The sequence below is a fragment of the Leuresthes tenuis genome, unplaced genomic scaffold (genome assembly GCF_036924035.1).
Source record: "Leuresthes tenuis unplaced genomic scaffold, fLeuTen1.0.hap1 SCAF_16, whole genome shotgun sequence".
Taxonomy (NCBI): domain Eukaryota; kingdom Metazoa; phylum Chordata; class Actinopteri; order Atheriniformes; family Atherinopsidae; genus Leuresthes; species Leuresthes tenuis.
The window spans coordinates 14,251,447-14,279,247 of record NW_027325370.1 but is presented as its reverse complement, the minus strand read 5'-3'; the positions used below and the strand labels follow the sequence as shown (position 1 = coordinate 14,279,247).

General features: G+C 38.7%; 1 protein-coding gene across 2 annotated transcripts; it reads right to left on the bottom strand.

Annotated features, from left to right (window-relative positions):
• Positions 1 to 109: 109 nt before the first annotated feature.
• On the bottom strand, positions 110 to 16,749 carry fam131c (family with sequence similarity 131 member C). 2 transcript variants are annotated; one of them, XM_072367405.1, is made up of 7 exons: positions 16,619 to 16,749; positions 14,993 to 15,065; positions 13,351 to 13,412; positions 10,494 to 10,578; positions 2,855 to 3,100; positions 2,514 to 2,600; positions 110 to 708 (listed from the first exon to the last, which is right to left on the bottom strand). In XM_072367405.1, the coding sequence occupies exons 2-7, from the start codon at positions 15,021 to 15,023 to the stop codon at positions 437 to 439; spliced, it is 783 nt and encodes a 260-aa protein (XP_072223506.1). In that variant the 5' UTR covers positions 15,024 to 15,065; positions 16,619 to 16,749; the 3' UTR covers positions 110 to 436. The 2 variants fall into 2 exon arrangements, with proteins under 2 accessions (XP_072223506.1, XP_072223505.1); XM_072367404.1 differs by lacking the exon at positions 16,619 to 16,749 and having other exon boundaries at positions 14,993 to 15,219.
• Between the last annotated feature and the right edge of the window lie 11,052 nt (positions 16,750 to 27,801).

Sequence of the window (27,801 nt, the reverse complement as noted above, 5' to 3'; positions counted from 1 at the left end):
AACCATATCCATATCCTGAGTCTATCAGCGTGGGAGAAAAGGAGATCCAAAACACAAGACAGCACAAAAATAAAAAAAAACATGTTTTATAACAAGATATTTACACCTGCATCATTCAACTCTTCACAGCTCAGTTCAGTGTTTGAAGTACATCTAAGAAAAAATTAAATGTTACAGTTAAACTATTTACATTTACAAAAGTATATGCCTAAACCAAAGAAAAAATGCTATTTGGAGATTTTGAATCTCAAAGCCAGATTTCTTTTAAACATTTCCAGAAAAAGCATTTTAGATTAATTCTTCTTGAAATGTCTCACAAATATCTGCATTTATGTTTTAGCTTCATGTTTCGCTGCTGGTGGTTGAGATTCAAGTCCTCTCACAGAGTCTTATTTAATAGAATTCCATCAAGATCGCTGGTTGTTATTTTCCCAGCCTAGTTGTAAAAAACATCGTCCTCAGACAGCGAGCTGCTGTCCACGTGTCGGACTGCAGCTTCTGGAGTCACCGTGTTTCTGTCCTCAAGGGGATGATCATCATCCTGCTGAGGATGAGATGTCGGGGAAATTGAGTTGACTGGTGGTGGATGGACCAAGCTGACGGCACTGTTGTTGCCATAAGTCTGGTTGTGAATGCTGTACAGATGTTGTGGAACACCGACACTTCCGCCATCAAGCAGGAACTGAGACAAGAAGTGGCTCTGCACTGCTGTGGATGAATCACAGCTTCAGTATTATAAACCGTGACAGCTGGTTTTCTCAGATTGATGCAATACAAGAGATGCACACATTTTAAGTAAGTAAGGTTCCACTGCTCTGAACCAGCTGCTGCACAACATGCAGCTGTTATCTTGGATAAAACAGTAGAGTGAATTGAAAGTATAAGAATAAATACAAACTGAAGATCTATTTTTATGATATCCTCTAAATTTCACCTCACAGCTTGGAATTAAATGACAGCATATACATGAACATGGGAAAACGTGATCCAGTAATACATTCAGTAAAAAGTGTTAATGGAAGCAGGACCATGTTTTGTTTTGTTTTTAAAAGAAGAGTAATAAGATATGTGAGTGCTGTGTGCAACCATGACTTCTCCCAAGTTTTAGTCTTTTCTATTTTTTGTATGAATACTGTGCATTATTCTAGAGAAAGTTCACCATCTCACAATTCTTTTGAGTTTTTAAATATCAGAACATAACAAAAAATCATCTTGCCCTTCCATGTTGTACAATTAGATAAACAGATGAACAACAGCACATGACATGTTACATGGAGTCATAAAATTCCATCTTTGCTGCTTTCATAAGAACTTAGAGGGTAAGGAGCAGCCAGGTGCTGCTAATCAAATGCACCTAATTAGCTGTCCATCAGCAAGCGAGCGGCTCAATGAAAGCCGAAGTTTTGGCAGTTTGTTGGTCTGCAGCATTATTGCATCTTAACACAATGCCAAGGAGAAAAGATATCAGTAATAATCTTCGAGAAACTTTTTTTCCTGCCCATCAACATGGCAAGGGTTATAACACCATCCTCGAACAATTTAGTCCATCATTCTACAATCAGAAAGATTATTCGCAAGTGGAAAGTTGAGATGTTGATCCATAATACAAAATATAAAACTGAATATTTTAATCCATTTCAATACAAACATTTTATCAGCTGAAGTGAAGTATGGTAACTCATGACGATAAAGATATAAGTTGTGCCTTTCTAAGAAATGAGTGCGTAAAGAGAGAAATTTAGAAAATCTGTTGGGTCCCTTTAATGTCATATTATCACAAAAAACAATAGAAAATAGAAAGACTGCTGTTCTGTGATCTTTAACACCAAAAAAACAAGGAGAATGCATGTCATAATTGGGTTGAGGAGAGTTATTTTCTGCAGCAGTCATATAAGGATGTCAAACTCAGCTTCTTTTTCTCACATAGCATCTTCAGTTTCACGCAGTGCACTGCGTAGTGCATACATTTCATACATGAATTATAGCTGCATGAAAGGCAGAGATGGTCATGTGGATATACAAGATATGCATGTCCCACTTTTAAAAAAAACCCACCTATTTCGTATTTGGAAAATCAGATATATTGACCAGAATAACAACGTGTTAACATGTTGCTGTAGGGTACAAAGTACCACACTAGCATTCATCTCTAAGGATGAGTCAGAAAGTCCATTTCTGAGATATAGAATATAAACTGGGAAATAACCAGAGTCAGATGGATTATTTCTATCAATATTGTTGAAGTTGTAAAAGCAGCTACATTTAAAAAAAAATAAATTGATTTTTTTATCTTTACTCTTTTTATGTTAGGTCCCGTTTGGCCAAAAGAAAAACTATTATCAACAAAGAAAATACTTCAAATAATGACTTTGAGATTATAATCAGCCAAAGCCAGACACAAACTATTACAGAAGACGCCTATATTGTTGTTTTAATCTTCTTTTTCAAGTGTATTCAGTGGAGTTTGCAAGGAGTGTGAAATATAATGGAATTTCAAGACTCTAAGCTCCAACCTTGTAAGCTGGTAGATGGCAGCTCTAAGTTGTCGCTGGTCCATATATTCATGGCTGCCTCAGCCAGGGCAAACTGCTCTGCTACGCCTGAGAAACAAAGATGAACAAACACAATTTATGCTGCTTTTTTCAGAAGCTGGTGCTTCTCAAAAGGTCTGCCAGCGTCACAAATTTCAGCAAATTCAATAAGTGCTCTAGGTTTGAGTCACTGTCATCGGAAGCCCTTAGGGCTATTGATTTTAGTAGCTCAAGATAATCAAACAAAAACAGTGTCAGAGGATCACAGCATCACCTCCTCTCTGCTGATCACATCTTGTTTTTCTTGAATTAAATTGTCTCACCTGCAGCAAAGCGAGCTTCCTTGATCTCGTCCGTCATTTGGGAGTAGAACTGTTCATCCTTCTGCAGCTCAGCCTCTATGCCCCCCCAGCCACCGCCTCCTTTACCCCAGGCTCCGCTCCAACCTGCCCCACCTCCCCCACCCTCACCACAACCCCCCCAACCCTTCCACTCTATCAGGTGGGCAACTCTCCCCTGGGCCATTGCCGTCGGCTTGGTGATATGGTCCTTTATTGTGGCCACCAGACCTGAACAAAGGAAGGAGGAGAAGAAGGGATACATCTTCATTAAACAGACAGGATGAAGGGCAGGCAGGCAGAAAAGAAGGGCTGTACAAGTGAAAAAAGAAGAAAAAGGGGGACAATTTGATGAGGACATTAAGTAAAGAGGCAAGATTTCTCCTGTTAACTTTGAAGAGACTTCTTTGTCTCTTCAAAGTTAACAGGAGAAACAGGAGAAAAGGTAACGATTCAAAAATCATTGCCTTTTTAACATCCATTGTAATTGTTTTATAACTCAGTGTTTTCACAGCACTGTAACCAGCAAACCATTGTTTGTAGTTATGACAGCAGGATTAAAAAAATGCAGCTTGATGTTTCTATCTTTGAGGGGAAAGTAAAGGCACAAGTCAGCTGCACATCACTGAGGTCTCCCTAAGTGGACTCCACTGTCAAGCACTATCTGAGAGTCACAGTGTTCCTGTATCTCCACATTAATGTTTAATTCATAACCTGTCGAATCACAGGGCGAAACAACAAAGAAGCCATTGTTTCATTTAATCACAGAGGACGAGGGCAGAAAGGTCTGAGGATACGAGGAGTGGAAGTATAATTGACAGCATGCCTTGGTCATATTGCAGAGCAGAAAATTCAGCTGTTATAAAAGCACGGAAAGGTTGAAAAGGTAAAGGTCCAAAAAAAGACCAAGGAAAAAATGTTAAAAGTAAGAATCAATAGGAGAGAGGAGAAAAGAACCAGGAGGGGAGGCCAGACAAGACAACAGAGAAAACAACCAATAGATGTAGGAGAATATTACAGTCTGAGGAAGTCATGGGTCCTGTGAATCCAAGATAAACAAACCTCCCAGTCATTTTATTTTTTATTTGACTCCTGCTTGTGCTGTTTTATTGCACACTGATACCCACAGCTGTCTCACCCTGCACTCACACAGTGCTGACTCCATCAGAAGGTTATGTTCTGCCTGGCTGTTGATGTGCAAACAGCTTGTTCTTTTGCTTGTTTTAAAGAAAAAGAGTCCAATGCAGCCTTAAAGATTAAATAACATTTATTCAGATGGTTAGCTTGTGTTCTGTTTTAGCTTTTGGTTTTGCATGTTAAAGCAGGAGCTGGGCTACAGCTCACAAAGAGCAGCACAAACACAACACGGTGTTCCAAATTTAGTAGATGGAGGACGATTGCAAACACCAGAGCAATAACTTTATCAACTCTCAGGAGACAAGTGTAGAACACGAACACTTGATAACAACATGGAAAAGGGAGAAAACAGACATGAAATAAGTAACAGCTTCCAAGAACACTGGTGCTACGTTCGGGTGCTGCAAGAAGACAAAAGCAGAATAAATTTGTCACAGAATATAACTCTATTGCAAATTCCAAAGAAGTGAGAATATATTCAAACTGTAATCTCAATAAAAGTGACCCTATTGTCACATGACGGGTTAGTATTATCTCCTTTCCAGTGATTACAGAAATACTTAATTGATCATTGCTGTAACAACAGATAAAGCTTTGGCAGTTGCACAAAAATAATGAGACTTAGACCATTTAGCGACCATTAAGACCCACAGAATGTATGATAAGCTATTAAATTATAATACCATGTGTAGCAATTATCTTGTTCTTGTGCTTCTATTTACACAGGTTACACAGGAGAATAAGTGTGCACTCAGAAAAACAACTCTGAATTACCCTGTAGCTAAATATTTCTTTAATTTGCACAGCAGCAGTCTGGACACGCTTATGGCTGAAGGCCTATAAGACATCAAAAAAGGAGATTTGGAGCGGTAAAATTATTATTGCAGAGAAACTGTTTATATGCAGGCCAGAGGTTATTCGGACCCAAATAAAGAAAACAACTTTATCCCTTTTCTATGTTCTGTGCTTGATCATGTGCTCGGCTGCTGTTTTTGGAAAATGTTATTTATTGTGATCTAATTTTCTTCTTTTGTTGCATGTTGTCATCAACCTGTGAGCTGATTGGCTTCTCGTTCAGGCGTTTGGAACAATCCTGCATCCAATAAATGAATAAATAAACTCTGTGAACTATTTGTACTGCTACATTTTAGGTTTTATCAGTTGTAACATGTGCAAGCATCAATCACTGTTTTGGTAATTGCATTTGGAAAAGCCTTGTTAATAAAGGTCTCAGACTTTTTGGGGGGTTTTTTTGGGCAAAATCTAAAAAAGCCCATTAATTTCACCTGTTTGAACTTCTGAGCACTTTCACGTCTCCTTCTCTCGTTGTCCAAAATGCATTGTGAAAAAGATCAAATCAAGATTGGCTGACATAGTTCAACTCGTACTGATGTGTTTTAAATATGCTCCCTTGGTGATGTGGACAGCAGCAGGCCAGCTGTAATTTCTTAGTTAATTTGTAGGTATAGTTTGGTTAAACAGTATTCTCGTTCGTCAGGAGGCTGCTGTAATCGGTGCTGGTGGGAGTAGTTTACATGAGTTGCTGTTGGACTATCATTACATTTCAGCATAAACAACTTCAGGCCAAACATTTGATGATGATATACAATTTCAGCTTGCATCAAATGTGAGGGGGCGTTTCTCAAATTACGGCTTTTTTACCTCAATTTTTCTCCAGCTTATTTTTTATTTCATAATGTCTTATATGAGTCCATTTATATCCCAGTTTCCTTGCTATGAAATTGCCATAGTGGTTATAACAGAGGGACAAAAATGTTGATGTTCTGGTCCGAGTTAGCTTCTGTGTACCTAAAGAACGAAATTTAATCTGTAGTGAGTGGAGCACTGGGCACAAAGAAAAGGAATTCTCTCCTCCCTTTGCATCATACAAGCTAACCTTCATTCAAGCTGAATCTGCCTGTGATAAAGAAAAGCAGACATTATTCAGAGCCTAAAAATATTCTTAAAAATGTGGTTTTGAAAGACACTTATTACTATATGTTTAACGAGTTTATAAAGGACGCTTAAATCCTGGTTTTTGTAGGACCAAAAAGATGGGCTGGAGCTGAAGGATCTCTTATCATTGTGAGGCCAATAAAAAAGAATTTAGTTAAATCGATGTTGGAAAAGATTTGGAATTAGGATTGACAGGAAAAATACAGTGAATGGTGATTAAGACAATGGGACAAAACTTAAAACATATAAAAGTGTGCTTTGTAAATGTTTTTAGAAAATGCTAAGCATAGCCAAAACAGCCACAACGGGGGAAGTCAAAGTTAGATTGTTTAATGTTAACAATAACATTGTTGGTGATTGCTTGCTTCGTAGCTAAAAAGTCAGCAGTCATTTGCATTTATTGTGACTGGTTCCTCCAACTCAAGCCACACAAAGATCATGACATAAAGCCACAAAGAAAATGGCGCTTTTGCTTGTTCGGACTAAATAGTGGCAGACCGGTGACATATCAGTGTGTGCTTTCAGATGTCCTCCCAGTATCATTGAGACAGAGGCTATTCAAGTTCAGCTTAACACAAAGTAATCAAACCATCTGGCTAGTATTGCTAAGGTCACGGTTTTTAACAGAAATTGATCCATTATAACAAGTAATCGAAGCAAACAGATGCTGATTTTATCACACTTTAAAAAAAAAAATCAGTGTGGATGTTACAGTAAGACAGATCTAACTTCGGTAGATGCGTGTAATGAGTCAAACTAAACACATTAAACTGTCACAACAGTAAAATTCTCAGAAACTGCGTAACAGACAAATGGCTGTGGTGCAATCTCTGTTCAGACAAGAATTTCCGTGACTCATATTTCAAAGGCTCGTCAACACAATCATCTGAGCTTTCTTGAGTGCTATACGAAATGGATTTTGACATTTGTTAATCACAAGGAGTTCCAAGTTCAATACAGTGATCAGTTTCATTCACAGTTAGGGCAGCTCATAAAAATAGATAAACTGCATTATGTTGACCATCACTTCCTGCTCTGTTGGCTCATGAGTAAGCACAGACACACAAACAAAGCAGGTAATGAAACCTGAGGCTTTGTTATTTACCACCAATACAATTAAAAAAAAAACCCTGGAGAGCTGTTCAATTCTAAGTAATGTGATTTGCCAAACACAGTATTTGTTTTAAGCAATGATAAACCAAACTTATGAAGACAAGACAGATTACTACAACAAACCAGCTACTTTTAATTTAAACTTGAAACCCTTGTGATTTTCAATTAATAGAGTTTGGAAGTGATCTGCAAGATACTGTCATAAAAATAATAATGTAAGTAAATGTCTGGAAATTCTTGTCTTTTCATTATACTTGAACAAGGAAAGAAAAAATCCTTGTCAAACTCAAATAAATTGAATTACATGGAAAGAGTACTCCCTTGATTTATGAAATCTGAAATCCCTACTTTAGCAGGTAGCTTTAAAAGCTTTCCAGTCTATTCTAAGCCTGTCTTTCTACAGTGAGGAATATGATCTACGGTCATGTAAATTTCACATGGCTGTGAGTTTTTCAAGCTCTTGCTGCTCCAACAAATCCAGCAAAAGATTAGACCGCAAAAATAAGTCCTCAAAACCTTCAATTTCATCTAAAGATCTGCAGGCAGCTTGTACAGCTGTTGGTGTCAAAGTCCATACATGTACAGTTAGAGAGCCTGCATGTGAGAAATGCCAGAAAAAGTCTGAATACAGTGCAACTAGAGTTTGTCAATGAACATTCAGCTTAAGACCAGGCTTGTCATGATTTATGGGTAAATCTTATGTTTTTGGTTGTCTTCCTTTGGATTAGTGACTTCAAATTTTCTGTTTTGGGTGCTTTATCTTATGTTTCATCTTTGTTCCAAGTCCTGTACTCTTGTTTTATTTCCTCAGTTTGTTCAACATGCCCCTTGTACACCTGGATTCAGTTAGCTGATTATCACCACCTACCTCGTGTTACTCGTTAACTCCCTCAGTTTATATCCTCCTGGTTTTCATTTGCTCCTTGCGAGTCCATTGAAGTCTTTTCCCTGTCATCCTCTGTTTCTTTTGAAATTTTACAAAAAAAAGTCACATGAAAGTATTTCTACAAAGATGCCCTTTCTTTATTCCACAGAGGAGCATTTCATCTCCTGATATTTTTGTTGAGTACATTTTTGAGAAAGGCAAACACTTTTTTTTAAGAATATGGATTGTTTGCTGTTTTTTGACACATTTAGACAAGCATCTCAATTAAATATTCTTACTTTATCACATAAATGTATTCAACAACATAAGGGACTTTATAGAAAGTTTGTTGAAGACCTTAAGGTTTAATTTTTCAAAAGTCTGCTCAATGACAGGCTAATAGTTTGATTTTCAAGTCTACAAGAAAAAACATATTTAAAAGCTTTATCCCCTTGGCCCTGTTCCTCCACTTTGCAGAGGGAAGGTTCACCTTTTCTTTTGAGTTTCAATGAGTAGTGTTTCTAAGTAGTCTGGTTTGCTCTGATTAATCAAAGATGAAAGCCTGCAGGGCAACGAATCATTCTTTCTTTGAGGTTTGCGCAACTAGGGATTGAACAGGTATTAGCCTAAATGAATTACCTAACTATGTTACCCAGACAAGAAACTTGTGAAAAAGCTGGACTTAAAAAGCAGCATTTCAGTCAGTTCTCAAGAGCTCTGCTATCTGTGTAAAAAAAAGAGAATTAAAAAAAGTTTGTATTTCATAATTAGACTGACCTTTTGCATGCAAATTAATCTATACAACATAAAGAGAGTAAGATTAAAAGGCACAACATAACCTCATAAATGGCATTCATGTAACAACACACTTGGACAAGCTTTGCAGGTTAACCCCGATTAGGCAATAAAAAATAAAACCTTTTTTTATCACTAATAACCGTTTTTTCAACCTAATGAACATTTCAGATTCAGATTCCTGCTGTTAATACAATCTCTTGAGCCTGAGGCATCTATAAAACAGACATTTACAAGACGAATAAAAGCAGCAATGCATGCATGATAAAATCGAATCACATTTGTGTGTTCGTACTTGAGTTAGTGCAGCGTGATCTGATTTGAGCTGTTGTGTTGTCAGCTCCAAGTCTGTAGACCATGCTTCGCCAAATTAAATGATGAATGACATCTGATTTGGTCTGAGTAAATGTTAAAAATATGTTTTTTTAATTTCATTGGATTGAATTTGTCACTCATGGAGCAGGTGTCAGCCTCTCAGCGGTGTGCTGAATGCCTGGATTTGTCTAACTTAATTATGTGGTTTTCATGCTCATCATAATTACGCTCTCAGCCTAATAAAGGAACCTTCAGTTCAGCAAGGCATAACACTTTAGGTGAAGTAATGAACCTGCAGAGTGAGAGAAGCTCTAAAGATGACGCAGACAGACACAGGATGTGGAAAATGAGGACGAGGCACCAACATAAGGAGAGCAGGAAGCCAGACATGAAGGTGGAGGAGAAAATGGAAGAAGGAAATGTGTGTGTGTTGGAATATATTTATGTAACTAAGAGAGAGAGTGCGAGAGAGAGGGAGCAGGGGAAATTACACCGCCAACCTCTCATGGTTACAAACACAATTTTCCCAGCCTGAAATGTTCGATTCACATTGAAACACACCGTGAACTCCACACGACATGAACAGAGGGCATTCTAAATTTTTGTGTACATCCAAGTAGCTTCAATCAGTATGAAAAGAGGAGCTACTTTTCAAATAGATTTCCCCTGGTTTAGTATTCTTGAGCTGAGAGCAAAGTCATCAGGGTCTTCATTAGAGTGCAAATAAAATGGTCAGACATCAGAGCATGGTGTACAGTCCCAATGTGACACTCCTACAGAGTGACAATGGCACAGCTCGCACTACTCTGCCTCTAATTGGTGGTCATTTGTGGTCATTTTGATGACAGACAGGACAGTACACCCTTCATTCCCCCTAAAAATCCCTTAATCAATCCCACTCCTTATGCCTAATTCACCTGACAATCAGGTAGCGCTTCCTTCATGAATGTAAATGAACATTTCACAGTCAGACTGCAAAAAGAGCATTTGCTGTTTTGCGTTTGTTTCTACCAGGTCACCACCTCTTGTTGCATCTCTTGTTGCTGGAGTTGATGTTCTTCTGACCACTTCATTATCTTTTTCCACTTAAGTTATTTCATTAATAAAATCAAAAAAGCCTTTATAGTATCCATTTTTCATAGAGTTTAACTTTAATTCAGAAAGTTGCCTTCTGGGTCAAAAAAAGAATATCACATTTTTGGGTGTAGATGTTATCCACCAGCAAAGGAGGATATATTTAGATGCTTTGCTTAAGAAATATACTAATATAGCACTAAAAAAATACATTGTTAAAAGTAAAAGTGCTAGAATTAAATAGTTCCAAGTGTCCATGAGACAGCGTGTGGACTGCTGCTATGTTTCCAGAGAAAACCATTTAAGAAGGCTGCCCTCCTCTCCGAAATGAACCAAACATGTTTGTTTTTGTGTATTTGTGCATCTCACCTATCAGAGAGGACGTCGCTAGCTCAGCGATGTCATAGCGGCCGGTTTTATCTGCCACGCTGCCATTTGAAGGATTCTGGCCATCCTGCAAAATATGATGCACAAGAAAAATTTTGTCACTGATGTTGATTGTCTTTCCAGAAGGAATGTTCTTTGCTCCAACTATAGAAATCCCCACGATCATGGGACAAAGCCATGCCCGCTAGTTACATGTAGAAGATGAAATCATAGGATCCACAGAACACACCTAACAAAGATTGGATCTTTGATCCCACATGCTGCTCCTGCTAAACAAGCCCAGTGCATTTTTCATCCTTTGTGTGGTGCTGGGGTCTATAAAGCCAATTAAATCAGAAGATACAAATCTGTTTACAGATAGATGAGCACAGGAGTTAGAATGCGGGCAAACTGTGCTCAAACAATCATTTGCACAAATTAATCTGGACTCAGGTTATCTGTCTTGACCTGTCTATTATCTGTTTCCAAAGTCTAGCTCAATAAGGCTACACAGCTCTACAGCACAATGCAGACCAAAATGAGGTTTTGAAAAGTTTTTCCATCAGATACTGACAAAAACATTGCAGTTACTCTAGCTATTAGTGGGAAATCCTAAAAAAAAAAATTCTCGGTTTGTCACAATATTCGACAATAATGATTTTTACTCCTACTTCTACTTCTAATTCTAATTGTAATGCTCACTGTAAATCCACGTCTCCCAGCCTGGACTCCAGTTGTCTCAATGAATTGCAGCAATCGATTTGGCTCTAGTCTCTTTGCTTTTTAAGGAGCTTGAAAACAGAAAATCTGGTCTTCCTGTTGAATCTGTTTGTACAGTTGATGGCACAATAGCTCCTCCTATTTTTTAAAGTGTTTTCTGTATTTTCAAACAGTCTGCAGTCATTGAACCAGCTGTCTTTTTCCCACCCAGGGTATGTGACCATACATGGGTACCATAATTCCAGAAAAGTGGCCCTTAGAAGTGTTCATTGCAAGTTACCCTATATCCACAGTGCTGGCCTCAGTTTCTTCCTGATGCTAATTAAGTTACCATGTCTTTTGACAATTTTCCTAAGTTTATTTTCAGCCAAACCGAGCCTTAACCACTCAGTTTTGTCCATGAAAACCCTGTAAATAAACTGTACACTGTGTGAAGTTTATACCTGGCTCCATGTGTGTTTCCTTCACCTTTTGGTCAGTTCTAGACAAACATCAGTTATGAGGTTTCTGCAGAGATCTGCAGCACTGTAAATACAAACCCATACAAGCACAAGAGCATTCACATGTACCCTCCACTAACAATCGCATCCTATGTGTGATGAGTCGACCCACACATTTTCTGCTTTATTCCCTCTCAGCTAACATGGTGATAATGACAAAAACAGACAAAAGTTAGGCACTTTTTCTCACTCAGTCTGAATGAGGTGCAAACAACAGAAGATATTCTAAATGTGTTCTGTGTTTACACCCAAGTAGGTGCAGTTAGTATGAAAACAGCAGCTACTTTTCAAATGGATTTCCTATGGTTTAATACTCTTTGGCTGAGAGTCTCCAATATAGTGTGAATAAAATGGTCAGAGCATGGTTCCAATATAATTTGGAAAATTTCCTTTGTGCCGAGTCACAATGGCGCAGCTTGAACTACTCTCTGACTGGTGGTCATTTACTGCGATTTTGATCACAAGTGTGATGGCGCACCCTCCACCCCCCTCCCCCTCAAAACGAAGGTGGGATGAAAACTCAAAACTAATCAGTCTCACTCCTTATGCTAATTCAGGTGGTACTTTACTCATGAATGTAAATGAACTATTCTCTGTCAGCTTGAGACGGAGGAAATCTCTCTGGGGTTTCTCTTAGGTTGTCATTACTCTTGCTGCAGGGAGTCATGATGCTTTTGTGGCCACCCTTTTCATTTTGGTACTTCATCCACCTAAGATATTTCCTCATTAAAAGAAAACTTTTATTTTAAATCCATTTATGTTCAGAGTTCAAACAGTATCTAGATAAAGACTGTTGAGAGGCATTGTTTGATGGAGTTTAACAAGTTTAAGAAGCTGCCTATTCCAAAAGAATTTCTGGATTTAAATGTAATTTACCAGTAATATAGAAGTATTAAAATGCTTTTCTAGGCAATGCACTACACACACACCTGAATGCTCCAGACCAGCAAACTGACTAAACTTCTACTTTTATAGAGGTGTTCACACTTGCTGGTGATCTATATATGAAGTGCATTCCAGTTAATTTACACTTTTATTTCCTATGGATGCAGTACGGTTGTAGTGGTTAGTTTTGTAGTTTTTCACATACTGTTTTTGCATTTTGGGTCTATTTTTTTTTTAGCTGAAAAATGACATTGTGCAATATGTCATGTGTTGTTGTTCGTCTGAGGTTGTATGTACTATTTTAAGACCAAATAATAAGGCGCAAATATATTTTTATTATGTTATGATACATAAAACCTGACTATACTAACTGTAAAATGCCTTACCACACAAACAGATCTACTTTGTAGCATGCTAATGTGCACGCCACTTTACAATATTATACAGTTTTGTACGGTTTTGTAAATCGTAATTTCACTCTGATGCACGGTGAATATCTCATTGTCTCACGAACCATAACATAGTCAACAAATATTTATGTATCAGATTTGGCATAAACTGAAATCAGTTATTCTTATTATGATTTACAAATCACCTCCTTTTATAAGGACCTTTCTATTTTTTTTAATGAGAGTTGGATCAAGTCATTTTTCAGGTGAAGTCAAAATCTAAAAGCCAAGAGGTGTTGTAGTTTTGGGTCAACATGATAGGAAAAGACCAAAACCTACAAAGTGACCATGGGGGCTCCTGCATACCTTGCCAGAAGACGACTGGCCTTCCTCAGTTTGGTGCAGCGAGGACAGGGGAAGATGAAGCTCTGTCGGGAATCACACACAAACACCTGTGTTAGATTTATATATGTGCGGCCAGGGGTCAAGCGAGGCTCATATATAATGGATGAGAGGGTGGGAGAGACAACGCTTAGAATCCCGTTTGAGTCATTTAACCAAAGCTCGTCTGCATATTTAGCTTTGCATGGGTTCACGCTTTGCCTATTTGCTCCATAATTGATGGTGATGAGGCTTATATGAATGACGAGAGGAAATGAAGCGCAAGCCATTGCAATGGAGATTTAACATCATTAGAAGGTCAGAAGACATACATATGAACAGAAACACACACGCGCACTCATAAACACACACGGATAAGAATAAAGATGCACATTTGGGGTTTCCCAGGGGAGGTGTCGTCGAGACAAGTGGCTGTCGCCATGGAAACCCCTAAGCCATTTACTTATGTCACGGTCCACAGCACACACTTATATGCATACACAGATAGGACCAAATTGGTGCACAAGGCTGTATGTGATCTCTGGCCCCATGAAGTTGGTCTAGAAACCCCATCATATACCTCCACCAAGCCACTATTCATGTGGGTCTAAATCCCACTTTCACTCTCTCTCTCTCTCTCTCTCTCACTCACACACACACGCACACACACACATGGTCCTGCTGTTCTCTTATCTGTTTGTCTGGCGCCTCACAGCTGCTTTCTCTCTCTGCAGTTTTAAAGCACTGCACTCAATACCCTCCACCTTGTTAAAGGGGTCTTTCTGAATGATGCAGACACAAAATATTTTCTTTCTACATCACAAACTCATGCTGAAAAAAAACAGATGATGCTGTACTACTGTTGTTGAATGTCAAGTAATGACTGAATAACAACATTGTTTGGAGATATAACAGAAAACTGGTACGCGTCAAATCAACTTTTGATGTCACTGTATCTTTTGTTTTGACGACACAAATTACTTTTGATCTTCCTAAAAGAGGCCCTGCATCCAGCTGAGGGAATCTGCACTGACAGAGTCTGAGATGCATCAAACACTTATTTCTTACTGAAACAGCAAATTCGAGAGACTATTGCAAAGCAAGTCCCATCTTAACGCCAGTCACGACAAGTTGAGGATGAGAGTCAAATGAAGCTGTCGCATCCTAATGCCACTGTTGTCCTCCACTGATCCGCACAATCCCCATCATAAACCTCCCATCCGACAGTCTTGATTCTAAAGCAATCTCTGCAGATGCACTCGAGAATGGCTGTAGGGGAGTAGATGAAAATAAGTTTAAAGATTGATGTTTTCATGGTAGAATTTTCCCATTTCACGGTTATTATCATCATGCTGGAACCACATCATAAACACGCCTGTTGGGCCAAAAATGCCACTGAGATGGTTTTTCTCTCCATCTCTGCTGTGCATCACCTCAGGATTATTAGTAAACCATGTCTGCAATCAACTACGAGACAAAACTGTCAAGCACTTATAATTTTTCAACACAAACAGCTATCGCTCAAAAGTTTGCTCCTTGACCTTTTATTTCTGCTGTCAACAGGTTGAGCCAACCCTTGCACACATACTCAGACATGAAACCCAAACAGGTGGACTCAGACACTGACCTTTGTGACCTTTGCAGAGGCAGGCACCCATGGTCTCAGCACGGCCAGCCGGTTATCTGTTCACCATGGTGGACTGAAGATGAGGAGGGTGAGGAGCGAGAGAAGAAAAGGAAGAAAAAAGAGGCTGCTGAAGCAAAAGTATCACTTAGCTGAGAGGAACAGAGACAGGTGAGAAACTGAGGCAAGGGGGAAATAAGAACGTATGCCAGATGAGCTGAAGGCTGATGCACTGGCTGACTTCTCTGTACAGAAGAAGAGAGGTGAGAGAGTGACACTGACGAAGTGTGTGTGGGGGGGGGAATGGGGAGAAAGCATGAATGCCTGTTTGCTGACGGTAGTAGACGCCCTCCTCTTCTGTATTTTCAATTCTCCTCCCACTCCGTTCTCCCTCTCCATCTCACTATTGGAGCAGGGGGCAAGTTTGTATGCTGGGGATCACCATGGTGTGTATTAGACAGATAGTATTATCTAATTAAAACTCTGGTTTCAACAGTAGGTAAAGGACTACTGGAAACACCTGTTCACATTAATCTGTGCCTCTTCCTCTGTTTTGCCCTCCACTATCAACATTATGCACCCTTATTACTCTTCTTCCTCTTCAATAAACACATAGCTGCTGTTCCCTCCTATTCAAACATGGTAGTGATTATGCGCCACACATGTGCTTCCAAACCTGTTTGGCTGACTGTTATTCTTAGATCATTCATGTCACCTGGCAGGTAATTTGGCAATCAATCAAACAGGCATCACAATATGTATTAATTATTTTGCACACATCTTCCAAAAATGTGACAATGACTTTAATGAACAAGAAATTCAAAAATACCTAATTCAGAGATCTGTAAAAAAAATTAAAAGATGTGTCATTTTGCATCATTTTGCAAAGTAACATACAGATATATACTTTTTTCAGTATATATATACATATATATATATACATATATATGTATATATATTAGTTGTATATGTATATTTACAATCGTATGGAGAATTTTAGCCTATCAGACAGGATACAAATGATCAAACCTTCATTAACTTGTTAACCTAAATTGACTTGTCCGGATTTGTAATGCAGGTCAGGAGCTGTCATCATGAAGTTGATAGATTCATTGTCTCTTCACCCCTTGTGTTGACAATTTCAGCAACAATGGGTTCTGCTAAGCAGCTGACTGAGGACCTGAAAGTGAAGCTACTTTATGTGTAAAGAGCAGGTGAAGAGTATTAAAAAAGTTATCAGGTGCTTCCAGGATCTGAAATGTTATTAAGAAATGTCAATTATGGGAAACTGAGCTTCAGGACAAATCTTTCAGATTAAACTGAGACTGCGAGGTAGACAAAAAGGACAATGTCAGAGCTATACCAGGAAAACTGTGGGTAAGTCATTGTGAAAACAAGTGCACCGATCTGCTCTATCAATGTTTCTCCTCAAGACATTAGTACACATTTTAGCTTGTGACTGTGATCATGGCAACAATTCACAGTCAGAGAAAGAGAGAACGAGAAAGAGTCAAATGCCTGAAATTACCCCATAAGAATATAAGTCCCCATAATATGATGACGTGTGACTGAAGTAAGATTCAAATCCACACAGCATGACTCATATATGGACCAAACACACACACACACCTGAAATGAATCAATCGGTATTCTTTCCTTGGCTTCCTTGACTCTTTCCTCTTTTTCCCCATTTGTCTCAGATTCCTTCTGGTATAATCCCAGTAGTTTAACTGGGTTTACTGACATCACCCGCAGCAACACTGCCCTTGCCTCTGTGGTGGGGGAAAATCATGTTACCATGGCAACCACGTCGCTCCATGCTTTTAAAGCTTGTTTCAATAATAATTGGCCATGGATGGGAGGGGGGGGGACATCATTTCGTAAAGAAAAAAGATCGGTGCTGATAAAGTTAGCAAGACATCAGACGTTGACCTCAACATTCAAAGAAATCGGTTAGAAAGAGCTGCATGAAGTATTTATTTGAGTCCAGAGTCCTCTTCTTTTTTGCAGTGAATGAAGATAATTCACACTTCACCAAAGAACGAAATGTCATGCATTAAAAAAAAAATCACTTTTCATTCATGTACTTCTGAACCATTACAAACAATTGAATAAATATCAGATTTTGTTTCAGTCCAATGTTTTGTCTTGTAGTAAATGCAATCATGTGATACAATGTGATAGAATATGATGTTACTCGTAAACAATACTTTAACAGAATGTTATGGTGAGTAAAGGACTTGGAAAATACTAAAAGTAAGGGTAACTGCAGCATTATAAGCCCTAACTTAGGCATTCCCTACTCTTATCACAGTGAAAAGAACTGATCTTACAGTAGAGTAATCATACAGTTTACAGTACAATGAATTACAATGGTCTCAACTCTCTATAATTAATTCTTTTTATGATGTGGAAACCTGCTTGAGGAGATTTTTGTCAACTTACATGGATTAATCTAAATTCTCTGGAACCACAGTAAAGACCGCTGGAATGCTTTTTTGGTTTTCTTGGGGTCCCCTGGGCTTCATGGGTCCCCTTTGGGCAGACATACATAGCTCTGAATTTTTAGGTAATTTGTGTTCCCGGAAAATTCAATGAACCCTACAACCTCATCAAGAAGTTGTGGAAATCTCTCAAGAAATCCGCAGTCCACTGGGACCCTTTGAAGACATTCTGGAAAACAACAAATAAACCCAAAGCCTGTATTAAGGACTGCTGATAATCGCTTGTGTGTTTCCGAAACCTCCTCAAGGCACAAATACACTAAAGTAACCTTAATATACCTTCAAGAAAAAACAGGCCCCCTCAGAGAGCCATTGTGCTCTTCTAAGGAAACTTTTGAAAAGAAGCCAAAAGGAAGAACCCAGTACTTGAACCCAAGGAAGTCTTAACCCTGGAAAACCCTCAAGGGACTCTGGAACCTCTTATTGAACATATTATCTTCTCAGGGACATCTTAAAGATGCTCAGCCACCCTTGAAATTGTTTGTGGACCATGAAATTAAAGAACATTGTCACTACCCTAAAGAATTTTAAAGCTGCTCGTCAACATTCTTAAGTCTCTGTGCTATGGTGAACCTCTTTCAGACTCATGATGAAACTGTTCATGACAAAGGAACGGCCAGGCTTAGGAGGAGTCTGACCTCTGGTGGTAAAAAGACAATAGTGCATTAACTCCCCAGTCGTTTAACTTCTGCAGTAGGTCTTTAAAACCATTGAATTATCCCTTCCACGTGTGTTTTCCTTGAGAGGACTTTTTATTAGCTCCTAGAAAATGTTTTGTGGTGAATTAAACATGCCACATGGCTAAAGCATGAGATTACAGGGGGAAAGCATTGGAAAGCGCCCTATCAATAATTCAGTCCAGTAAGAGAAAGTCTTCACTTGTCTCCCCAGGGTCAGTTCCCTAACTGTGCAGAAAAGTCCATTCTTAAGCTGTTAGAAAATCTCATCCTCGCTTTGCAATGCCTCAACATGTCTCAGTCCTGACCAACGTGTAAACCCTCTTATCACTGGGTTCACTTTTCAGAAGCTGCCTCCTTTTGCTCCTTTTGTGTGACTGAACCTCCACTCTGTTTAGAGCTACATCAAACAGAGTGAATCTTGAGTTTGATTAGATGAGAATGTGGGTTTTTGCCCTGTAGTTTAGGACCACAGGGGTGGGAGGAGGAATGTTTATCATCCACACACAAGTTTGTGATGCTCCTCCGTAGGCCGCAGCCAATCAGCAGCAGTCATTTCTGTGGTCCCCTGAGGCAAAAAGAGAGTTGGCTGCCTTTCAAAACTGAATAATTCGGATATGTTGCACAACATTTATGAAACAGTGGTTTTTATTTTACAATGTGATGTTAAAATGGAAAACAAGAGTGATTACATTACTTCTCTCATTATAAAACAAGTAATAATCCAACTCCTTCTGTGAAACTTTAATTTAACTTTAACTTTTTATTGCTGTCTCTGTCAATGTGGGAATTTCCCACACTGAAAGAATATATAGATAACAACTTCCTTGGAGGTGTAATCTTGAAATCTTTCAGAAGGTCAAGCTGACAGACCATGCTTTTTATAGTTCTTCCTGCTTCATATTTCATGTTTGAAATTTCAGTCGCCTTAAGGAAAACACAATGCTCTAGATGACAACTTGACAGGATTTGGCTACACCGAAGTTGCAGGATGTGTACAATCAATCAGGTCTGATGATTCTTGGATAAGTTTGTTTGGCCAAAAACTGGTGCATTTAACCACCTAAATTTGAAACCTAACATCAGCTGATACATCTTATTAGCTGTAAGAAAATAAAACTGAAACATCCAGATAACTAAAGAGAGATTCTTCTGTATTTAAGAGAGATTTGTTCCTCAGATCATGTGACCCGACGACTGCAACTTGATAGGACAGGAAACAAACTGATTTCCTTCAAAATTAAAAACCTTTATCACAACAGATATCAGGGAGGCAGAAATCTGTAAAGGAGTACAATAATACATAGATATAAAGAAGAATATGTTAAGATAACCAAATGAATTAAGAAAATTATTGTAAACAGAAATGAATAAAATAATCTTGGAAATATTAAGACAAATGCAAACATTTTAAATAACCATACATTTTTTATTTTATTTCAGTGTATATTCATTTATGAAACCAGTTACCTGATCACATTAAAAAAAAAAAACTTATATACTGCTTGAAATTTAATTTTCATTCATTCTTTTAATTCATTTATTTAAATATAATTGATTGATTACTCTTCTCTAGTTGGGAAAAATTAATAATTTAAACTGAACAGCCAGTTATTTTATGGAAAACATGTTTAGAAAAATATAGATCTATTTAGAAATCTATATATAGAAATATATTTCTAAAATATAGACAGAAAATAAGTTTTGTTTATTGTATTTTTCCATGTATCTGTAACCTCACTGAATTCTACTCAGGTGAATATCCTCGTTGTTGAGCTTGCTTGCACTCTGTGATGGATTATTTGGTATCTTGGAACTGAGCCACCATAAAATTATCCAATTTTCTCTTGTCTTTGTTTTAGCCACACTGGAAGCAACGGAAACAAAAGGCTTATAAATTCATTTAACCAAGAAAAGCCTCATTGAGATTAAAAATGTATTTTCGTAGAGTGTCCTGGCCAAGACAGCAGCACATACAAACTGACTGTTTATCAAATTCAATCACCTTTAAGGCAGTTTGATAGCAAATGGATCTTTTATAGATTCACACATCCAGCAGTTACAGAGCAATATCATCCTATCATTTGTGTGGAGTCATGTCTCGGGGTGCACAGGTAATGTGAGGCCAATAGTCACCCTCATTCAGCTCTTTTTATGTTTCTGCCAAATCCTAAGGGAAATTGCTGGCTCTTTACTTCCTAAATGCTCCATTATGATTCAGTCTCTTGCTGAGTCTGTCTGCTGTTTGGTGCTGAATAGGTTTTTTGCTAAAAACTGCTGCATATTGTGCGAAAAAAATGACACAAGGAAACCATTTGAAGCGAACCGACAGCAGCTAATTCTGAAAAATAATATAAAAAAGACCCTGAGGGACCCCTCTCACACTGTCACATTGTTTAAATTGTTTAAATATTTATGTTATAGAAGGGAAGATTTGAGCATGATACTGTATACTTCAAGGAATTAAATTCAGAATGGATTCATTAATTTTGTTTTTGAACAGTCTCAACTACATGTTGGATATGTGGGCGTAGATTTGTGAGCCCAGAGACAGTCATGCCTCAACATGAAATGGAAGAACTCACTAGATGTTTTTTCTATTAATAGAGTCTGGTGAAGAAAAATTAACTTCTGTAATTCACTAATCAAAGCAACTAAAAACAAAATAATATTTAGAACATACATTTTAAATAATTTGTACTGGATGTGGTCTGTTGTATTCACTGATCAAAACCAGTGCAGAGGATGAGGAAGGTCATAAAACTTCTGCTGTAGTGCTGTAGTGTACTTCCACAAAAATATCAGCTTAATTCCAGTAAATGAGAAGTATTTTTCATCTATTTCTCACTGTTACAACTCTTAACATTTTCAAATTTAAAGAAAATCAATTGAAAATTTAAGGAGTCGTAGTCGATGTAAATACAACAGGCAAATCGTCAAGATAATAACCTCCAGGGGTGTCTACTGAGGCACTTTTCTTTGACCTTGTTACAATACAGCGAGGGGTAAATAAAGATGGTGTGAATATTCAACTTAAGAACTTAAGCAAAGAAAACCATGTTCAAGGCACTGACACTGAGCCGTGATGCTGTGATCATTTCATGGAAGCTATATCAAATATGTCATAGCATGATAAGATATGATTTGTTAAATATCATGGTTGCTTATACAAAAAAGAAGATCGTGAGACAGAGTTATCTACTCATTTTTCAAAAGGAATGGACCGAGGCTAAAGGAGATATGCTCGGATGCTTCCAGGTCATTTCCCTCAGTTAGGAAACTTCCTGAGCAAATAAGACTATTCAAACGGACCCACTGTCCAGCGGATCTTCGCTGTGCCAATACAGCAAACATGTAGGCTCATGTCTCCATAGCAAACACAGTAACTACATTTCTGTATCTAGGGTGGTAGAAAGTCTTGCTTCGTTTGAATACCGGGAAAGCAACCAAATTCTAAAACATCTGCATGTTATTTTCACATGTCTAATGTCTGTGGATCAGGTAAACTAGTCACAACATGTCAGTTGTGAGGTGTTTATGGCATTTTTCAGTTATGGAGTAAGTCAAGATACCTCCCCATGTTCCTGCTGAGCTATGACTCTTGAATTCCTGCTTTCCACGTGTCTCTTTTCAGATTTAGTTTCTAGAATCTACATTGATATATGGTAAAAAGTGCAGGCCGGGCCCCATTTGGCCCATACGTCACAATCTTATCGTTAGCCTCAAGGATTTTATATGTTCTTTTTTTGTGTATTCTGGAGTCATTGCAAGATCTACATTTCACTTTTACATGTCATTCATAAGTCAGCAGAGAACACTTGTATGGTACTCCTTGTTCCATGCTGGCTTTCACTGTTGCTTTCTTTTGCAGAGGTCACAGAACACATGTGCCAAGCACAACATGAAGAATGCTGGCAAATACCACGCTGAGACAACAGAGGACAGTTTGTCTTCCAACATGACTTTCTGAGGAGGTGAGATAGACTTTCTGTAGCTTGACTGCACGTGTGGACGGTGACTGGAAGTCTCACTTCCATTTTTCTGAATAACGAAATTATCACAGTTGCATGTCAAGTGTGTTATGGTCTCGTTCTGCAAGAACTCCCACTGTGTCAGGCACAGTGAAACCATAATATTAGCTCTAGAATCACATGATAGACTGAGCATGTTGAAAACCACCGTCTGCAGATTGACCACTTTTCCCTCCCTTTCCTGCCACTTCAGTTCTTTTTTTCTGTTTCGACGCAAAAGTACCAAAATATCCTTCTCGACTTTGAGCAGAGCATATTTTGATGACACCAACCTCAATGGCTACGCCCCGGAAAAAAAAAAAAAAAGATCTGAAAATGAGGAGGATTTCTGCTGCCTAACAGCTCTGGTTACTTGACCTGCAGCTAAGTTGGCAAGGTCTCTCAAGGCTACACCAACAGGAAATTGCATTAATCCAAAGCTGGGCTGAAGTAACTCACTCCCTTCTTTTTTGAAGGCTTTGCCAGGGTTTCAGCGGACCACCTCAGCTGTCCTGTTAGAAAAGAACAGGAGTGGGAGGCCTCAGGGCCTCCCCTCCATGTGCTCCCTAATTGGTTTAATGACTGTAATTATCTGCTGGGGTGCATGTTGTGCAGGGGACGATTAATGGCCTCCAAAACATATGCAGACAGGAGGAAATTAAGAGAGGGGAGCTCAGAGACAAAGAATAGCTTTGCAGAAGAAAAGAGCCATAAAGCTACAGAGAGAGCCACATCCTGCTGGGGAAGAGAGATAAAACAATGACACAGGGCTTTACATTTTGTTTGTGCGTGTGTGTGTGTGTGTGTGTGTGTGTGTCAGGTTAAGAGGAGGCAGAGGACGTTTAAAATGTTTTACTAAATTCTTGGGCTTGACTCCTCCTTGGTTAAAAAAAAAACACTTAATGAGAGATAATATGAGGCACATATGGAGCTTACAGGACATACCACCCATGTAGTTAAAAGGTAAAAGTGAACTTTTTGCCACTTTAATGAGATTCAAGAAACCATCTGGATAGAAAGAGCTACCTAACTGTCTGGAAGCTTGTTGCTGAAGTAACTTAAGCTGCTCACCACTAATATCCTGTAAGCACTGCTTTAAAAGATTTATTAAGCCATTTTCACACATGACCATAGGAGAATTAGGCACAGACGTTGTCTGCAGTTGCCTGTTCACTAGACAGAAGGAGACTCTCCGTCAAATGAGCGGAAAATCTCCACGTGGTGAAAATCACAGTTGTTTGCTTACAGCTCATCAGGGCTGGAGGATGAGGCTCCCTACTCATTCGAAATGATGAATATTTTTGCGTTTATATCTAGGCAAGTGGCAAAGAGTTGCGCAGTTGCCTTTAGCAGCATGCACACTGCCTGCCTGAATCAAACTAGAAAGTGGCCATGCTCCTACGTCTAGAAATGAAAAAAGTAAGTGTGGAGACAAATTCTGATAGCTGAGAAAGCCTTTTTGCTTGGAAATTAACAATTATTTGAATTTGATATCAATTTACACAGACTGTTGATTAACTGATTGCCTCAGTGTTTAATTGTTTGGAATTATTCTTCCATTATAGGATGGAGTACACTTGTGTGCACTAGAGTAGCACAATACTAGTCGGATAGCTGCATATATGTTGACCGGCAGTGAACATCTTTAATCGTATGTGCATCAGCCTATAAGCCTAAAACCCATGGCTGTTACTCAACCCTCTAGAATGGTCCACTGACCTCACATATTCTCTCCTTTAATCAAATGTGGATTTTTCTGGCTCCAGTAGGTTAAAACAATCTCAGGTTCAAATTCTAATCCAGCCCTGAAAACATCCCTTCAGGAATCCACAGGTCACTTTTCACACATGACTTTGTAAAATGTGCTCTCTGGTAAAAAGAGAATAGAAAAAACACAAACATACACAGACTCCCATTTACATTCCCATTTCCCAAAAACGTTGGACGTGGTCACGTTGGACAATTAAAACCATAAAGAATTCATTTAGAATTAATTTAATTAAACATTTCATTGCAAATCACTCTGAGACAACATAACAAATGTTGAAACTGAGAAAGTGAGTTGCTACTGCTTTGAAAAATGTTAGAAAATGTATTTGCATTTTGAATTTGATATCAGCAATATATTTTAAAAGAAGTTTGTTCACAAGTCAAAAAAAGAGTGGCAAAGTTGTACCATGCAAACAAAACACTGAGTGAAACATCTCACAACTAATTTCAGTAATTTTGCAATGGATCCAGAACCTGATCTGGTATAAAAGGAGCCTCCCAAATGTGAAGAGGCTCCCTGTTCTGTGGATATCTGTAGAGACAACTTATGAACAGTCTCTATCAATGTAAAATCAGCATTTGGGCATATGTTTTGACAACATTACATGATATCGTTAAAGACTTTGCAAGAGGCCTCTTTTTCAGGGAAGACCTTGTTTGTTTCAGAAATACGGAGCCAAACTACATTTTGTACATATTAAAACATCATGGTTCCACCATTAAAAAAGCCTTGATTCTAAATTGACTTGTCTGCAGTCCATATCTGTCACCCACTGAAAATATTTGTCGCATTATGAAACATGCAATACCACAAAAGAGGAGCCACAGTGTTGAGCAGCTTAAAAAAAAGCAAGAATGGGAAAAGAGCTTGCCTTCAAAACCACTGAAGTTGCCTTCTCTGTTTCAAAATTTTGTCTTCGTACAATTTTCAGTGCAATATAGAAATTACTTGTAAATTATTGCAAATTAATCAATTTTACATGTCACACAGCATCCCAGTGGATCAGGAAATGGGTTTGTACACTGAAGTGATTCTTGTACACTATTTTTCTACTTTAAAGTGCTGTAAGGTGCTCTCAGGATCTTTTTTTTTAATTCAGCCTTTGGGTCAATGAATCGAGATAATTACAGCGCACATCCGTGATTATTTCCTGACCAAAGCTTCTTTAAAACCACAATGTGAACAGACGTCTGTGAGGTAGATCTATGAGAATTCAAAGCGTCGAGTGACATCAGCTGTGTGACTAAGAGAAATGTGGAGTGAATTAGGCAGACGTTTCAAAATATACAAAGAGTCTGCAGAAAGACACGGCTTATGTCAACAGCAGCTTGTATTACTGCTCTCCACTCCCCACATGTCGTCTGCGCTGACATCAAACAGCTCTGAACAGCACATCATGAACAGCACGTAGTGTTTCCCATTATTTCTTCCTCATTATCTTATTAAACATGTTCTTTGCAGCTCCTAGTTGAAGCAGCTTAGTTTGTTTTTGCATGGATTAAACCTGGAGAGGATCTTTGGCAGGTTTGTAATCTTAGACTAGGACACATCAGATATTCTTGTTGAGAATTAAATTAAAATAGGAAAATGAAGGGGCTTGGAGTTCGGAGAATAATCTGCGAAAGCCATGCAGTGCTGGTGAGAGAAGCAGCAACGGAAAGACGCAGGACGACCAATATAGACAGAAATTGGAGGATGTGTTTTCTGGTCAGGAACCCATTGCTAAAATTAGCAAGGATGTAAATTCCACAGAGTTGCCGTTTTTGTAGGTCCGCTCATGACCGTAGAAGTTGCCAGCAGAACATAAAACAAACAAACAAAAAAAATCAATGAATAAATTAAACTTGTGAAAAAATACAAGGGCAGTGTCATAGCCAGAGGTCATTCATGAACAGTGCGGTGGTAATGTTTTCCCTCTTCCTTATTTCTTTTTTAATTGGCCTTCGCCTGGGGAACAAAGACATCTAACAGGCCACAAGAAGGAGGGAAAGCTGCTGCCCCCACACACAACAGTCCACAGAGGGGAGGCTCAGGCTCTGGACGCCAAGCCTTCAACACAATCACCACACATGCTATTGTGGCCGTGCAGTAAAGCTCTGGTATGGCTCAAATCTCCAGCTAACCCCCTCCACTCCCACTATCATCACCAGGCCTTACTCCCCACCCCCCTGCACTTTCTCTGGCTCTCTGTCATTTACAGTACTAATGACAAGACACAAACTTCCACACATACAACCCCCACTGAGCAAGGATAATCACATTACAGCCGACGACAGGAACGTAAACCAAACTCAACTTGGATGCACTCAAAAGAGGATTTGCATAAATCCTAACAGTACAATCAGCAGCTCAACTGTACAGCTCTGTTCTTCTTTTTCCATCTTGGATAGAAGAGAGAGAGAAAAAAAAGTCCACCACACTGTGAAACACTGAGGGAATGGATGGATGGAGATGGAAAATAGTGGAAGACTCTCTCAGTTTACAGTCGCCACATAAAGCCAGGACTATTTCTGGGCATCCTATTGGTTTAACAGGGGCAAGAACATACAGCCAGCTGGAAGTCAAGGACAAAGACTCATGAGGGACTCGATGGCAGATCCAAGTTCCCATGCTCTGTCTGTGTTGGCCTTTTTGTTGCTTCTTATCAGATTATTTCAATCGTTGTGTCAGTACTTGTACTCTGTGCAATGACAATAAAGTTGAATCTAATCTAATCTAATCTAAAAATAGTCATTCCTCTTTTTGGTGGGTGGCTCTTATCTTATGCATTTATGACTCTGTAACTTGCAACAATCAGCCAAAGCTGATCATTTTCAGAATGTAAGGTGCCAGAGATTTCCTTGTCACAGCTAAATTTGAACAGAGAGATAAGACAAGCTCACTCAGTTGAGGTAAAAATAAGAGTGAGCACATTACATGTATGGACTTGTTGGATTCTTGAATGGTTATATGTTCACTGTCATTCGCAGGTGTGAGTCTTAAAATATGAAAAACTAAACTGATGTAACATACCACCGATACAACACTTGACACTAAAATTGACTTGCTGTCCTGCCTAGCCTGCTGCCACGCTGCATTCCCATGAAGGTCATGCATTAAAGGGTACCAAATATAATTTGTGACCTCTGCCCTCTGTACGTTTAAGTGGTTTACTGATGAGAGAAAAAACTGTTCAAACACTGGTAATGGGAGAAGTGAATTCCATTGATTTTATTTAGTTTGTTGTGGCTGAGTGTCGGGATCAGGATAATCTTTTACTGTCAGGGTGTAGACTGACACACTAACTCTACAGCCATGTTCAGACTGACTGTGTAGAAAATAACATCACCCTCTAATTTATTTGACAGGGGCCAATCCAAAAGCACAAGAGCGCCAGCAGAGGCTGTCCAGTATAAAGCTGAACCCAACTTGGTCAATCACATAAACACAGGGATACATTCCTGGTGAATTACTTTAAAAATGAACGTTTTTATTTTTTTTTTTGATGGTTGCTTTGAGAGCTCACATAATTGCCATGCAGATGACAGATTTGTAAAACCTGTCTTATGGTTTAATAAATAGTTGTGCTGTGTTCTGGCATGAAATAAACCCTCAAATGAATAGATGCATTACTCACAGCTGAACCTTCTTCTGGTTCATATTTCATGACTCAGCAGTACCTTAAACAACACTCCCCTTTCTTGTTTGGATACAGGGCCAACGTGAAATTATTCAATTTAGATTCTGCTGCGTTTCTGTAAGTTTTGCCCATCATTCGGCTGGAAATGATAATGATGAATGCATATAGGACAAGAAATGGGAGGAGTCAGAAAGTCAGAGAAGCAACAAAAAAGCTCTTATTGCACAAGAT